The sequence below is a fragment of the Apodemus sylvaticus genome, chromosome 10, assembly GCF_947179515.1.
Source record: "Apodemus sylvaticus chromosome 10, mApoSyl1.1, whole genome shotgun sequence".
Taxonomy (NCBI): Eukaryota; Metazoa; Chordata; class Mammalia; order Rodentia; family Muridae; genus Apodemus; species Apodemus sylvaticus.
In genome coordinates this window covers 90,406,411-90,423,987 of record NC_067481.1, presented here as the reverse complement: position 1 = coordinate 90,423,987, position 17,577 = coordinate 90,406,411, and the positions used below count along the sequence as shown (strand labels likewise).

Genomic DNA, 17,577 nt, shown 5'->3' with positions numbered 1-17,577 from the left:
ATAGACTGTAAGTGTAACCTGCACATATCTGACCTGAGTTTTCTTTCCATTGCAGCGACCTGGACAGAAATAACATCACCAGGATCACCAAAATGGACTTCGCTGGCCTGAAGAATCTGCGAGTCTTGTAAGTAGCAGATGGTGCGCGAACGAGGTTTCATTTTCAGCTCTTCAGCCTGTGAAAATGTTGTACTGCCCTGACATCACATTCCCAAGCTCTGGGCAACAGGAATTCAGGTGTCTGTTGCAGAAAGCCTTTCATTATTGTACCAAGTGTTCACAGATATCAAATTGTATGGCCGGATGCTGCTGGCTGGCAAGATCGATAGAAGAACCAGGTTCCAGTGACAGGGAAACCAGAAGGCAATAAATGAATTAAGTCAACATGCCCTGTTTCCTGGATGACAGCAATGTCGGCTTGACTAACCATGCTTCCCTTCCATAGAGAGTATAATTCCTTCCCCAGCTTGTGCATTAAAAGAGCAATCCCGACAGATGTTATTTATCTTGCTGCTTAATGGAGAGGCGGGGAGGAGGGGTGGAGAGGGCCAGGCAAGGGCACAGTCCTTTCTGACCATTCACAGCTGTGCAGACAGGTAGCCGAGCTGGAGAAAGGCGTTGCTGAAATAGGAGGACAAGAGAAGCAGGTTTCCTGTCTGAATATTGAAGAATTCTGCCCAGCCCTAGGTTTGTGTGTGGTAAGGAGATGCCCACGTAGTGTTCACTGAAAAGTCTAAGACATTCCGAAATGTGACAGTGGAGCTTGACCCTAGCTTTGGCGTTACAGAGTCTTGGCTTAGTCCATCTCTAGCGGCACTTACAGCTAACTCCATTTAAAAAGAAATACTTCTTTCAGATGTATTTCATTTAACATGTATGAGTGCTTTGTTTGCACGAATGTCTGTGCACCGTGTGTGTGTGCTTAGAGCCCTCCGAGATCAGAAGAGGGCATCAGATTCCCTGGAGTTATATGTGGTTGTGAGCTGCCTTGCTGGTGCTGGGAATTGATCCAGGGTCTTCTACAAGAGAACTAAGTACTCTGCGCTCTGAGCCAGTTTTCCAGCCCCCCTTCCCCATATCCCTGTTTCTACACAGCTCTACAGAGCAGGAGGAATCTATCACTGGGACAAGAAGCATCAGATTCTGTTTTGATTTGGGGCGATTTGCTCAGGCAGCTTTGGGGAAATCCCTGCACCTCCCTGGGCCTCAGTTTCCCTTCAGTGTCATAGGGAGTGACAACTGGAAAGCTCTTTTCACCTCTAGTTATCCATGAGTGTTTCAGAGCTTTACCGTTTTCCCCCCACTGCACAGCGTTTGTTTGTTGCCTGTCGGTTGTGACACAGGCCTTTGGTAATGTTGATATCTCGTTTAAGAAGTGTTGGTGATATAGTAATTCTAATGATGATGGCACCTAGCATGGACCTGGTGCAGGGTCATGTAACAGAACATATGAGGATAGCATTCGTATGGCTCCCTTTTGCAGGAGAGGAAACACAACCGGATGAAGAAATCTCAGCTCCCCAGAATTAGGGACAAGAAGAATTAGAACTAGAATTCATGTGGTTTGCATTCTGACCTGCATGCAGTATTTCTGTGACCATGCAGGGGGAGGATGAGAAGAGGAGGGAGGGGGAAAACATGCATCTCCAACGTATGTGTCCTTGACGAGGGGGAGGGGACGGATGTGCAGCTCTGGGGTGTAGACCATTACCTGAGTGCTCCTCTGGGCCAGTGCACAGGGATGCAGGAATCTGATTGCTGGGCCTCCAGCTACCAGATGCTCTCTGCATAGACCTGTTCTCCCCTCTTTGATGTGGACCACTCTTGTCTCATCATCCTCTGAGGGAAGATCTACCCTGAGTTGAGCCTTTCTCGTGCTCTGAGAGCCTGTGTGTTTGTGAGATGAGTAACCTGTCTGATAAAGTCCATGCCCATCAGATTGGAGGTTTGGCTTAAGTGTCAGGGAATCCCTTGGTTCAGTTTAGGGCACTTTGTATTAAAAAGAGAGGCAGGAGATTCCTGCTTCCAGGTCATTTGCTGACTTAAAATGCAAAACTGTGTTTAAACTTTAGCTTTGTGTCCCCGCCTCCCCCCCCCCATTTCTTCCGCTTGTGTCTGTAAGGCATGTTTTTCTCATACAAGTCAAAATTCACCTAATGCCTCATTTTCTAACCGAGTCAAAAATAACCCTTTGATTTTTCTTACTGCTGCATCAGAGAGACTAATAAAAATTCCAATTTCCATATCTGCTCTCTACAAATAGAAACTTTTAAAATAATCACAAAAGATGACATTAATGTCTTCCGCATAGTCCACGACGTTCCTCTGACTACAGTTTATCTTTCCAGTTAATTGCTGCATTCTTCTATTTTGATAAGCAGTGCCAAAATGCCTTTACCCCTTCTTTATCGACTATTAATATATCTGTTTCATTATCTGCCTTATCAGCTCAAAGACAGCCCCTTTCAAGTGGCTCTTTAATTCAATGAAAGAAATCTGCTAGGCGGGATAGCCGAGAGGCCTTCTAACACCAATAAAATATACGAACGTTTTAAACATATTTTCCCTCCATCCATTCTTCTCCGCTAAGTAACTTAGAGAACTCCTTTATATTTTTTTGAAAAGCTTTCATCACATCCTGGCATATACTCCACGTCTGTTTCTTATTTACAATTTATGGTGGAGCAATAAAAGACTCAATAGTCTTGAATAATTTGAGCTTGCCTCTTCCCCCCCCCCCCATTTCCATGCAGAATGCCTTCTGTCTGCTAATGTGGTGCAGGTGAATGGGTAAACACGGGACAGAGACCAGTGAGCTCTGCTCTCATCCCAGGGCCATTTTCCCTAAATGAAGCAGAGATGTGGGAGTTGCCTATGACAGCCATCTCTCCCACAGGTTGGGAGCTGAGGAAAGGCTCCTCTGTTGGTATCAATTATATCCTCTTTCCCAGTAATCCATTTAAGGACTAACCGTGTTCACAATGTGGGAGCCAGCTTTATCCCAAATGGGGTTAATAAAAGAGTTAAACTCCGCCTCCACCGTCATCACATGAGGACCATTTCCGATCCTAATCTAGTGTAGAAGAAGGCGGGGCAGAAAGCACCAAAGTACTAAAATGAACACAGTCTGTGTCCCCCTAACTCAGAACAGACACCAGCCATGGGCAGCCCCTGTGGAAACCTAGAACCCAGCCTGACCTTAATCCCACAACCTCCTCCTGCATCTGGCTGGTAAACTAGGCCTGAATCAAATCAACAGTTTATTTACTTGTCCTTAGCTGGTGGTGCTGCTTAGAAATCCTCATGCAGGTTTCGCATCCATTGACAGGCGCTTTTGTGTATCAGGGAGTATTTATTGAGCCTTTTAATGCCAGGCATGAGCCTGGACTTTGGTGAGTCTAGGAAGTCGATCTGAAAAAGATCCTGGATACCTTTCCTGAAGGAAGGAGAGGATGCTGCAGGGGGCGGATGAGGATCCTAACATTTGCAGAGGTGTGGGTGGCGTGAGAGAGTCCAGGAAGAGATGGTGCAGTTCCTCAGGCAGGTGATGACAGAGCCATTTATGACTGCCTAGGGGCCTTGGGGAGAAAGGGGAGCACCTGGATCTCAGAGCCCAGGGAAAGCAGGACTACCTGGCAAGAAGGACGCAGGCACCCTGGAGTGGTTTGGTCAGGAGGTAGAAAGGAAAATCTCCCAACCCCCACTATCCTTCTACTGTTCCCTGCTCCTGCTAGTAAAATCAGTCACTGAAACCAGCAGTAAGTAGACGCCATGAAGCTCTCAGGGAAAGCCACTGCAAGTTAGGTCCGCAGGACCTGAGCGAGGTAGGGCAGGGACAGAAACCTCGTGTGCATGGGTTGGCATATCTCCATTCCTTGAAAGAAGCTAGCAGTGTTTGCGTAATGATAGCAAACTGGGAGATAGTTATAGGAGGCCAGAGTTAGGCTCCCAGACATGGAGAGGTTGGTGCTCACCCTAAGACTTAGTCCTTGTCCTGATTGGAGGATACTGATGGTGAGCTCTGGTTGATTGATTGATTATCAAAGTCTGGCTGAGCAACCCCCTAGTCACTGGTATTTAACTGACACCCTGTTTAGTGAATGTACTAATAAAAATCTGTTAGCTTTCCCCAGGCCTCCTTGCCATTAAATAATCTGCAATTAAAAAAAGCAGATTATTAAAAATAAAAAAATTACTTCACCAGGCTTGATGATTTACTAACTCCATTTTTATTCTTACAAGGGCTTGTGTGATATCTTATTTTACAAATGTATTTTTCAAACGTGGAAACCGAGTCTTAGAGGTGAGGAGTAGCCAGCCCAGTACAATACTACCGTCTAGTAAGAGGCAGGGCAGTTCTGCAGCTGCACCTTCATGTGGGTCCCCTAAAGGCAGGAGCAGGGGCTGTCTCTGATCCCTCTCCCCTAACTGGGATGCCTTGTCTAGCCTCAAGAGAAGACGATGCGCCTGGTCTTACTGCAGCTTGATATGCCAAGGCTGGTTGATACCTATAGGAGGCCTCCCTTTTCCTGAAGAGAAGGGGAGAATGGGGAGGTGAGGGGAAGGGAAGGTGAGAGGGAGAGAGACTGGAAGGAGAGGAGAGAGGGGAAGCTTCGGTCAGGAATCAAGTAATTAAATAACGTAAATAATAATAATAATAATAATAGAAGTAGGTCATAGATCCTAAAGCAGTGGTTCTCAGCCTCTGGGTTGCAACCCCTTAGGGAGTTGAACACCCCTTTCACAGGAGTCTCCTAAGACCATTGGAAAACAGATATTTACATTGTATTACGATCCATAACAGTAGCAGAATTTCCTTATGAAGTATCAACGAAAATAATTTTATGATTAGAAGTCACCACAAAATGGGGAACTATATTAAAGGGTCAAAATCAGCATCAGGGAGGTTGAAAACCATCGTCCTGAAGTATGCCGGGGGCCTGAAAATCCTCTCATCAGCTGTGGTCCTCTTGGGCAAATTCATAGCTACTCTGTTTTTATCTGTTAAGTGAGTGGCCTGGAAGGAACGGGCCTCCAAGGGACAGAAGTCACATAAGCAGAGCTTGGAGAGTCTGGCCAATAGACCCCACCCTCTGGTCAGTTAACATTTATAAACACAATTGTGTTGAAAGACTTGTGCCAATAAATTACCCCTCCGTGTCCTGATGGAAACCTCCCATTGTTGACCCACCTTTTCTTTTATGGGAATCCAGTCTGTGCTGGGTGCACGGCTGTGTTTTTCCTTCAGTAGGCTGTCATGGGCTGTCATGGGAGGTCACTGTTCTGGGCCCAGGAGTATGAGGAAGACAGGGTCTGTTCTTTGTTCCTTGGGAAGAGATAGGGAAATGAAGCACAAAGGTTGAACCTTAAGCCTAAAACACAATGACAGTTATTAGGGCATTCCAAGAGGTGGGGCTATCACGAAAGGTCTTTCCCGAGGAAAACTGTGACCATTCCTAAATTCTTCCTCCTTTCTAGAAACAACCTTCGATCACAACAGCATGTCCCCAAATGCAGTCCCTGTCATTTCTTGGCTCCTTTCCCACTCAGAATTCATGCATCATCTTTCCAGTTGTCCCTACTGTTCAGCTAATGATTAGTTACTAATCCATTTTAATCTGCTTTTATTTCATTTTTTTTTTTGAATCAGGGAAACAAATGTTTCATTGTATGGCCAACTCTTAGGGTATGTGGCAAGCATGGATCAAACACATGCAGAGTGTTTAAGATTTTTTAATCACCTACCGGGTGAACTTAGTGTTCAGCAAAGATGTAGCCAGGAGAAGAACAGCTTTTGTGAACGTCTTTAGGAGGTTGGGATGAGCCTGGCCCTACATGAGGGAGTGCCTGGATCCACACTAGATGTCTTAGCCACGGAGCTGCTTTACCGTGACTCCATCCTTTCCATGAGGTCGAGCAGGGAAGGCCTTTTCCAGTGAAAAGGAGCGCCAGCCTGTCTCAGTATTTTGGAATCCTTGGAGGAGGAGCCCCAGAGGAAAAGTGGGTGTTAAATGCGTGTGCTTTCCAAGGAGCAGCCTTACCTCTTCCATTTCTGTGCATGGTTCTGCAGTGCTCCGGGGGACATTTGCTGGTAACATTCTGAAAATAGAGACATGGAAGCCAATCTGTCAGGTAGAAGTGTGTGGGCGTTGCATCCCTGGTTACCGTGACACTACATTGGGAAATGAGTTATTTTGTCCCATCAGAATGATTCCAATTGAATCCCCCTAGGGGGGTTCCAGGAGGGAGGATGCGATATGGCTACACAGCCTAAGCCCCCTCCCCCATGAGAACCCCTATCCCATTTCGGTCCCTGATCTTGGCCACCTTTCTGATTCTAGGCATCTGGAAGACAATCAGGTCAGTATCATCGAGAGAGGCGCCTTCCAGGATCTGAAGCAGCTGGAGCGATTGTAAGTCGAACACAACCTGGTGTCCAAAAAAAAAATTTTTTTTTTCCTATATTCTGTTTTGTTTTGATTTGTAATTTTGGCTTTGTAACCTTGGTAAAAGCAAGTGTCTGATGTTGGAAGAAATATTTAATGCTACATTTAAAGTTGTTTTGAAGTATGTTACATAGCCACTGAGCTCCGTATAAACTCTTCCTCTAGGTTCTAGAAAAGATGCAGGGGCCAGGGTCGGGGGCTTGGTTTCTTCTTCCCAGGCTTGAAATATCCATTGGTTTCTTTCCACGGCCCTGCTCATAACCTGACCTCAGCTTCTCTGGGAGGAGTGAGCTAATGCCTGCTCCTCAGGCTCCTCAGGCTTCTCCTCCTGGGACTCCTCCTTGTCCTCATGTGGGAGAGGAAGGATGGGCGAGTGGGCGCAGCCTTCCGCGTGCCTGCTTCTCGGAGCGCCAGCCTGTCTCAGGAAACCCACACGCTTCCACGAGAGAACACGTTGCCACTGGTTTAAAATAGGCCACTGTTCTGACTTGATCGGAGGGTGGGCAGCAGAAGAAGTGGTGCTGGGGTTGGGCGGAGCCTCTATTTATTTTGCCCGTGAACGTGAATGCTTTTGCAGGGAGCTCTGGGGTCGTTCGTTCTGATGAGGACAGTTGCTCGATGGTTAAGTGGGCAGCTTCACCTTCCCCCAGTTAATCACCTCTGACAGCTCATAACATCTGGATCTTTGCTTTCTGCCCTCTGAGTGGGGATTGTCCCCAAGAGCACTTAGTCATGCTGGTGGCGGCCTCTCATCCCAGCCTCCCCTGAAGCACCACTGCCCTGACATTTGGCGGCCTCTCATCCCAGCCTCCCCTGAAGCACCACTGCCCTGACATTTCGGCTTCCTTCTATACTGGGGCTTGGGACTGCAACAGTTCATTGATCTGCCAGTTTACCTGGAAAAACACCGCTCTGCTTAAGCGCCCGGTTGCCAAAGCTCGCTTGCTTTGAGACAAATCTCTTTTATAGACTTGCTTGGGTGACATAGACTGCCTGACCCAACTTCCTTGTTTTGCGATGTGTCATCCTTTCTCCACCAAGTCATTGCATCTAAGGCCACAGGGCAGTTGGGGAAGGTCCCAGCCTCATGGTGATTAATATCCATTGTTTTCTTCTGGATCAAACTCCAGCATGGCTTTCTCTAATCACTAATGTCGAAGAATGACCTTTGCATCTCATAAGAGTTAAAAAAAAAGTTATTTAAAAAAATTACATTGTTTTTGTTTACATTTTGGTTTTGCAAGATTCCTACAATTTAAGTGCTCCCATTTTTGGACCAAAAACAACATAAAAGTATTTGTTGAATCTCGTTCCTCTGTGTGAAACAGTCAACATTTATATGGAAAAATAAACACATGGTCCAGTGTGGAAAAGCTCCCTCTTGCCTAGTTTTTCTGATTAGAAGGGTAAATAAATTGTTAATTTGTTAATTTCATGGTTGTTGGGGGAAATTAGTGAGTGCTTTGGGACACCAGGGGCTGTGTGTGTGTGTGTGTGTGTGTGTGTGTGTGTGTGTCACAAGCGACGGCTTCTTTTATTCTACCCTTTTTGCCAAATTACAACAAGCAACAACGAAGCATCATTATCATTACCTTCATTTTGTGGATGAAGAAACAAAAGCCCAGGGAGTTGAAGCCAAAGAGTTGTCAGGGCTGGGTAAGATTCCCAGCAACATCTGTCTGACATCAAAGCCCATCTCCTTTTCATATCCCTGTGCTGCAGACACGAGATGAAGTGTGAGCTTTAGCAATGGTCTTGCAAATAGCTTCTCTCATACCCATCCAAGTCCAGGAAGGCTCAGGGAAATATTCTGGCAAAGACATCTTTGCTTTGGAGTGCTGAGCAGAATACCATGCGTGTCTGGGGAACTAAAGGATTACACTTGCTGAGTTAACCTGGCTCTTTGTTTTGGTATAGTTTGTGGGTAATGCTAGCCGCGGTACTAGATAAACCTTCAAATCTCAGTGACTTAGCACATGGAAATTTACTTCTAATTCCTACAAACTCAATATGGCATTCCTGTTGGGGCTTATCTTCCAAGAATGGACTCAGAGACAGGCTCCTTCCACGCTTTGATGCTGCCATCTTTATATCTTAGTTTGCAATGTGCAAACTCAAATCAGCGAGTGGGGAAATTGCATAGGACACTGGGTACAGGAGGTATCCGTGCGAGACCTGGAAGAAGTATGTACCATCTCCATTCTTACATCCTGCGACAGGTCACGTTCTATTAGATAGTCTGTTATACTATAGCTGTGGTTAAATATAGAGAAGGCTGGCAGAGGTGACTGAGTTCTAGGACAGGATCAGTTGCCAGTCGGACTTATGTTACACGAGAGCTAGAGAATACTTGGGTGAGAAGATTGGAAGTGTCTGTCATTTGATAGGCATCAGAGCCAGCAAGAAGGTGCGTGTGTGTGTGTGTGTGTGTGTGTGTGTGTGTGTGGGTGTGGGTGTGCATATTTGTATGTGTGTCTGCATGCAAGAGAGGAGAGTCTCTGTGTGTGCATGTGTGTGTAAGAAAGAGTGTGTGTGCGTGAGTAAGTATATTTGTATGTATGCATGTGTATGCGTGAGAGAGAGGATAGTCTGGGTATGTGCATGTGTGTGTAAGAAAACGTGTGTGTGTGGGGTATGTGTGTGTATGAGAAAGAGGAGGGGGGGAGAGAGATGAATCCTCTCTGCTCTTGATCTGCTTTCTATCCAAGCAGACTGCTTTCAGTCACACTGAGTGACATGACACAAAAAAATGCAATATATTTGCTATTAACCACAGAAGAAGTAGATGTTGGCTGCACCATCTGTAGCACACTTCAGGGTTCCCTAACCCGTGTCTCTGTGTCATATAATAATAGAATTTTGTATTGGTTCTGTTCTAAAACAGCCGGAGTTTGATAATTTCCATTCTGTTTTATTCTTGGTTTATTCTCTTGGGGAATCGCTGGGGAAGAGAAAGGGAGTCTTCCATTTCAAGTCTTGGGGCTCTTCTGTTTGTTCATGAAAGGACCCCACACTCAGTTAGGTGCGTTCTGTGTTAGGTCATTTATGCAATAATTAGACACCTGAAGCTGGATGCTTTATAAAAAGAAGTTGATTTAATTTATATTTTTGGAGGCTAATAACAAACTTGGGTGACCCCATCACAGTGTTGCATAATGGTGGATGGCATCATGGTGGGACCTTACACGAGGAGGAAAGATTATTTAGGGAGATATAAAGCCAGAGAGTAAGAGAGCCCAGGCCTGCTCTTATTTTCTTTCCTAAAATCTTTTGATCAGGAGAACAACAAATGTACTTTCCCATGCTGCTGTCAGTCTTATAGAAGCCCAGGCAAATCACCTCCCAATTGGCCCCGCCTTTTAAAGGTTCCTCGACCTGTAAATCCTGCCACATTTAGGATGAGGCTATAGGCATATCCCACTCACACACGTTCCTGTGATTGTGTCTCACCCTTATTTCTGTCATAAAGTGTTGGACACCATCTCTTCACTTCCACTTTTCATATTGTTTCTCTTCCGAAGAGTGATTCTGTTGGGAATCGTTTAGCTCCTCCTAGTCTCAAAGTCCTGAACAAGAAAAGAGTGTAGATACTTCAGGGTTATTTATTTAAAATACTTGAAGTTTTATTTTATCCCAGTAGATCTGAGCCGGGACTGAAATTTTCCCCTGAAAGGATTCCTGGTGATATCTGGAGACATTTTTGACTTTTATAACTAGGGAATGCTAACTAGTAGGTAGAGGCCAGTAGTATCTTTGGAAAAAATCTAAAATCCCAGGATATTCCCCTAAGAAAGAAAGAATTCTCCACCCCCAGATCTCACTGGTGACAAAGCCGAGGAGTCCTGAAGACTGGATTGGTAGTGTATCAGATGCTTCACAAGGGCTGTGACATTTATTATACACGAGGGCCATGAGGTCCAAGTTAACATGACATTGGGATGATAAGACATAAAACTCACACCATTGGTGTGAAATATTGTTCCTACTATGTTTATGCAAAATCTGCCCTAGCTATCAGTTCTGACCAGAAAGTTCTGAAAGGGTGAAGCTCAGTGACACCAGGGAGGAGAAGACAAATGGGAAGGCCCTTCCCTGAGGTCACCCTGCCCCCAGTCTCCTCAAAGAGTCCCTGTCACGGGCGATGTGGCCATGCCATCGATTAATCCAGATTTAAGAAACTTGGGGTAGCAACAGCAACACAGTAGTTGGAAGAATTAAAAATCATCAGAGCTGCTTTAGTCATCTACACAGTGGGAATGGAGTCAATGGTTATTGCCTTGTTAAACCAAGTATGCTTGCTCTAATCAGCGGTGTAGTCTCTAAACAGTGTAGTGTGCAGTGCCACAGCCAAGGCAGGGGAGAGGGGCAGGTGTGTGGCAAGATATGTGTTTAATACAAATGAGGGAAAAGGGGGAAAAATCTCAGAGAACCAATGGGGCGGATAGGAGACTGACAGTAAGGAGCAGCGTGCAAATGCAGGTGTGGGATTAGTTATGCACAGAAGAGAAGGCCCAGCCAGCAATTAAACAGGCAGAGTGGTGGAGTAGACTTAAAAATGCACAATACTTATGTCCTTTAAAAATGTTTATTATTTTTAATTCTGTATATGTGTATATGTGGCTTCCTCTCCCCTTCCCCCTCCCCATTCCCATTCTCCTCTCCCTCCTCCTTCCCCTCCCCTTCCCTTCTTCCTCTTCCTCTCCCCCTCCCATCTGCCTTTTCCCTCCCCCCTGTGTGTGTGGGGGGGGGCACATGAGTGCAACTGTCAAGGTGTCCCCAGAAGCTGGAGTTAGAGGCCATTGAGAGCAACCTGATGTAGGTGCTGTGAGTTGACTTCAGGTCCCCTGCAAGAGCTCTCAATCACTGAGCTGTCTCTCTCGTACCCCAACACTTAAGTGATTTTTCTAAAAGTAGATCAGACATAAAGATGGGGAAGGGGTGGAAAACCAAAATGAAGGAAGCAGTATTTAGAAAACACCAAAGAAATGCACTGAATAAAACAGTGTTGTTCTTGTAAAACAGAAACATGATTGGGTATAGAGCAGGATATTTCATACCGATAAAGTAGTAAACGCAATGAATACATACAGCAAGTCCGTATGTGGCTAAAACCATAGCCTGAAAATATGTAAGGCAAATATTGACATAACTAAAGGAATAAACAAGTCCATTAATAAATTTACTTCTCATTAATTAAGAAACAAAGCAGGCACAGTTATTAACACACAAATATTTTAATAACAGCTTTTGTAAACCTGAGCTAATTGATGTGCAGAGAACACTGCAGGAACAACTGTAAAATATTCTTCCCAAGCACGGATGAGACCATTACACTTGATTAGAATGCAGGGCTCGCCTGGAGATGTAAATCATGGGTAGAACTTGTCCCTAGAATATGCAAAGCCCTGTGTTTAGTCATTCGTATGGTGGAGGTGGGGGGAGCAAGGGAGGGAGAGAGGGGAGAGAGGCAAAAGAAGAGGTAGAGGGGGATAAAAGGGGAGAGGAATGGGGGAGGGGTGAAGGAGAGGGCTGGACTGGGAAGGCAGGCTTGCCAAGTGTAGGAGAACTGAAGTTAAGTGAACCAAGTCCTCTAACGACAGAAATAGTTTTTAAAAAACAGTAAGAAATCTGTAGGAAGACCATTTCAAAACATCTGTAAATTGAGTTAGGTATTTATAAATAACCTCTGCTTCAATGGTATCAGGACGTGTATCTCCTGAGTGTTAATAAGGATGTGGTGTGTTCTGAATATCAATTGTGCTCTGCTCTGCCAGGTCCTCCCTGCCACAGTGGACTGACACCTCGGAAGCCATGAACTGAATAAGTAGTTCCGTAGAGTGTATAGATCAGGCATATAGTCACCGCCACACAAAAAGCATCAGACACAGTGGTGGGCTCAAAAGGACTTGCCCCAGATTGTCTTTCCATTTCCTCCATAATAGCTCCAAAGCATTGTGGTAAGAGGGGGGACAAAGACTCGCTCCACCTTGGCTCCCACTCCAGTGTAGGCTCGGTATTGTTGTGATAGCTTTTGAAATATTATATCAGCAGAGAGGCAAGGAGAACTTCTTGAATGTTCCAGAAGCTACTGGAAGAGCTAGATGTTAGAAACCCCAGAGCTGTACTTTTTCATCATTTACACACACACACACACACACACACACACACAAATAGGGCTGAACATGAGAGGTTTGTAGGTGTGAGATATCTTCTCCTTGCCCTCCCATCTGAAATTTCAGAGAAATTTATATCACTGAAGAAAGGAGCAAAAAATGAGATGTAATGGCAGACACCTCTAATCCCAGCATTTGAGAGAAAGAGCTAGCGAATTCCAAGCCAGCAAAGGCTACATAGTGGAGGGGAGAGGAGGGAGGAAGCAACAAGAAATAAAATTAATACTGAACTTGTACAAAGCTGTTCTAATTGGAAAAATACAAAGAATATGAGCTATAGTAACTTCCTGAGAAACAATGAAACTAGACAAAAAAATACCTATAAGTATTAAGAAGTATAATTAGACAATTGTGGAAGACCAGCTATAAGAATGAAGATGCTAAAAATCATTAAATAATATAACCTAACCAGATATTTTTTTTAAAACTCAGAGATGGCATGAATGGAAAGAAGCAAGATTTGGGAGGAGGGATAAAGAGCCCAAGAAGACATTTAGGAACAAAAGAAACATTTCAAAATGAATACTGCCAATATGGTATGAAGAAGAACAGCTGCTGGAATGACAGTACCCAGTTCCATGCCTTACTACAAAGCCACAGTAATCAAGACAAGATGAGACTGGGGAAATAATACAGCACAAGCCAATCGGGTAGCCCAGGAAGACACCCACATGAGTAGAATCAACTGGTTTTTGATGACGTTTCAAAGTTCAGTGAAGAGAGAAGTCTTTTCAATAAATAATGCTGGGAAACTAAAAATATCCATATGCAGAAAAACAAGCCATCCAAACCTTTGCTTCTTACCCTGGAGGGGTTGGAGTTCGCCCTGCTAACTTTCCTTGCTTTAGTCTCCTCTGCTCTCCTACGCCCCCATGCCTCCCTTTCAGAGAGGGAACAATTGCTCTTTGTCAACATGTATCAGAAAGATGTAACTTTGTTGCTGCTGTTTTGTTTTTTTTAATTTTATTTGGGCAAACAGCTACATTGTTTTGAGTCTCAGAAGAGACTTGGGACTGTAAAACAGTGTTGGTAGTGTTAAAAGCTATGGGAACGTTTGAAGTTGGCTGATGTATTTCGCCTTGGGAATTGGCTGTGAGCCATGGAGTTTGGTGGAGTATGTTATAGTTTGAGTGAGTATGTTCCTTGTGGGCTATTGTGATTGAAAACTTGGTTCCCAGTGGTATCACTGTTTTAGGGGAACAGTGGAACCTTTCCAAGGTATGACCCAACAAGAAGTGGTTGAATGGCAAAGGTGCAGGTCTTAGCAGCTATAGCCTGACCTACACCTATCTCAAACCTATCCCTGATTGTTGGTCTGCTGAGACATAAGCAAGCCTTATGCCCTTGCTGTTATTTCAAGGGTTTCAGCACTATTGTTATGTTCATAAAAAGAGAAAGAGATTTAGAGAGAATGGTATATGGCTGTGTGGGGGAAGGGAGTGCCTAGGCAGGACCATATCCAGGCATCCCTTCCCCAGAGGGATCAGACACACACAAATGTGGTATAGAATAGAGTTTATTCAGGGCAGAGGATGGGAGTTAATGGGAGGTAGTGGAGACAGAGAAAGGCAGACGAGAGAGGGAGAGAGTAGAGAAGTGGAGGCCGGCCATGACCAAGTGGAGATAGGGGGGAGGGGAGGAGAGCCCAAGAGGGACAAAAGGAGTAAGAGGTAAGAGTGCCAAGAGGTAAGAGAGAGGCGAGGGGTCCCGGCATCCTCTTTTATAGGCCAGGCCTACCTGGCTGTTGCCAGGCAACTGTGGGGAGGGGAATACCTGGCTGTTGCCTGGTAATTGTGGGGTGGAGCTTAGACAGAACCCTAATACTTGCTGCCACAGCCAGAGCAACACCCATTTCCCTGCTGTCTTCCCCACTACTGACAGTGCCCACAAATCATGGGTGAAAACAATTCCTTTATCCCTCTGTAAAATCTAGTAAAGAATTAGCTTTCTAGCCTTCACTCCAAAGGAAAGACATGGATGGGTCATACAAGTTTCTCCCAAAGAAAACTTCCACAGTATGCTCATTTGGAAAGACAGTTTAGTTGTTCCTTGTGGAGCTAAGTGCTGTCTTATTATATAGGCTAGGTCAGAAGTTGCTAGGAATTTGGGGAGGAAAAGGAAGTGGAGATTGAATACAGAGCACATAAGAACAGTGGCTGGATGTGTGAAGTGTTAAGTGACTCTGACATTGCATGAGTCTGACATTTGTCAGAACCTTTAAACTTGAGAGCACAAGCAACAAACTTTAATGAATGCCATTTTAAAAAAAATCACTGTGGAATTGACTGCAGGCTTGATGAATGTGTGTATCAACCACATTGAAAGTGATGGACTAAGATGCTGATGTAGGTAGCTTGGAAATGAACGAAATCTGTAAGGCTGAAGCCAAAAAGGAGCCACAAGAAAAGAGCTGTGCTTTGGTTGATAAATTTGTTTCCTATGGGATAAAAATTAATAATTTATAAACCAATAGGCATGTATGCTGGGATTGAATGAAGAATGGTGGGTGGTGGGGACACATGTCCCATTGTTGAAATATATGGTCTGAGGCAAACTAGGGAGACTATTAGAATGAACCTTCAGTAAATGGAATAGAGATGGGGACATAGGTATGAACTCGTGATTAGCCTAATGTGTGGATTTTCCAGTTAATATCATTGAATCTACATAAAATGGCCATTGAAATGTGTCTATATGCAAGCTAGTATATAAGGTTTCTATCAGCAAGGGATATAAAAGCAACAACAGCGTAGCGGCAATGAGCAGGCCTCCATCTTGGATCTTGTGATGTGAAGCTAGTCTCAATAGGGTGACTGACCTTTGGAGAAATGGTTTATTCTAGGACAGGAGCATGGCGTATATTGTGCTGTAAAGATATGCTTGGGACAAAAGACCAAAACAAAACAAAAGGGACAATAATAGATTGACTAAGATATTTGAAAATATCTAACAGAAAGGAATTTAAGTACCCTAACACAAAAGTCTGAGATGGTAGGTGTGCTACCTGCCCTGATCTACATGGGTATCATGCTGTGCTTAAAATATGCATAACTCCTATGTGTACATTTATATATGCATTGGCATATTTTATATATGTGTGTGTACATATATTTATACATACATACATACACACACACACACACACACACACACACATATATATATATATATATATTTGTTTTTGTGTATATATGTATACAAGTACACAAACGCAATGCCTTACAGTCATGGGGTATACCAAGAGGAAGCAGGAATACACTGAAAGGCCTCTTAATTATTGAAGCTTAGATTACTAGACCAGCACAATAAATGAGTTAATATTAAATTGTAACCTAAATATAAAGTAAATTTATACATTTTTCAGATATCAGTTAAGGAGAAGAGAAACCTATATAAAGTTTTAAATTATCTGCTTGGGGCTGGAGCGATGGATCAGTGGTTAAGAGTACTAGCTGCTCTTCCAGAGGCCCTGAGTTCAATTCCCAGCAACCACATAGTGACTCACAACCATCTGTAATGGGTTCTGATGCCTTATTCTGTCATGCAGGCATACATGCAAACAGAGCATTCATGTGCTGTAGATTATTTAAAAAGAAACTATTTTAATAAGGGTTTTAAATCTTTTTAACCTCCCTTCCAGCCCATCACCCACCAGAGGTAGTGGAAGGAAAAGGTTAATATGGCAAAGTGGGGTATGGCTCTTTTTAGAAATAGATTTTTTGGGGTAATTCCAGTCTTCATCTTCAGGATATCAACAGTTCAGTTCACAGGAATCAGCAGAGGAGAGACCTCCAGGAAAATGTGGAAAGAGAGGGGAAGGGAAGAGGAGAGAAGAGTCAGGGAGAGAGAAAGAGAAGGGGCAGAGAAATCTAGGAGGTGGGGGAGAAACATCACCTTTAAGCAAGTCACACCTACCTGGCTGTTGCCAGGTAACCATTGGGCAGAGCCTAGAAGGAATGCTAACAGCACCCTTGGCAGAAACCCAAAACAGTAGGACCACTCTATCCTGAAATGTGAACCCTGGATTGTTATGCAATGTAACCTTTTCTGCTCATCATTGTTTACCTCGGGTGCTTTGCTGTAGCTATGTAAACTAATACAACCCTGTTCAAAATGGTGCAATTACCAAAAAGGAGAAGAGAATTTGTAACAGCCAAAGGCAGCTCAGAGACGAGGGGATGTGAAGGTGGTGTCTCAGACAAAACCCTGGAACTATCATAATAAGAAGCAAAGGACGAACTAAGGATAGGTGAAAAAAACTATGGACTTCAATGAATAGTGTATTCATAGTGACTCATGGTGATGAATGCATTACTCTTTTCTCTTATAAACATTTTTATATATCATTATTGCTAGGAGAAATTAGGTATGCAATATATGGAATGCTTGGTACAATTTCCCAGCATAGATGCAGATCCAAACTATACTTTAATTGTAGATGTGTGAACAAAAAAGAATAATTTATTAATGTGAAGCTAGGGACTCAAGTCAGAGACTTTTGCATGCTAACTGAGCACTCTACCACAGAGCTACATTCCCAACCCCTGGCAAGTGATTTTTAAAATTAAAGTATATGGATCTAGGTGTAATTGAAGGACAAATAATTGTACCGAATGATTCTTAAGAAGAAATGAAGGATAGAGGGTATTTTTAAATTTACAGGCAGTTACTGTAGAACTAAAAATGCCTTAAAAAAAAAACCAGTAGGGATGGAAATTGGGTAGAGTTCTCCGAACAGTTATAGAATGAATCTGAGGAAGAAAACTAAAATACCAAAAGAGAAATAATAGTGTGGAGGATTACTATAATTCAAAAGATTTCCGTAAATAGCAGATGGTTTGAAAGTCCGTCTTGAAAGGACACAGTGTGCCTTGAAAGTCAAAACCAAACACAGTCTAATAAAATTAATGGATTTAAAAGAATTCCCCCGCCCCCATCAGCCAGTTAGAGACCTGTAG

General features: G+C 43.8%; 1 protein-coding gene across 1 annotated transcript in view; it reads left to right on the top strand.

Annotated features, from left to right (window-relative positions):
• Positions 1 to 17,577, top strand: part of Slit3 (slit guidance ligand 3) — a 595,031-nt gene that overhangs the window by 52,591 nt on the left and 524,863 nt on the right. The window contains exons 2-3 of the mRNA XM_052194961.1: positions 56 to 127; positions 6,342 to 6,413. Of these exons, the coding sequence (XP_052050921.1) occupies positions 56 to 127; positions 6,342 to 6,413 (144 nt within the window). The remainder of the gene's footprint in view (positions 1 to 55; positions 128 to 6,341; positions 6,414 to 17,577) is intronic.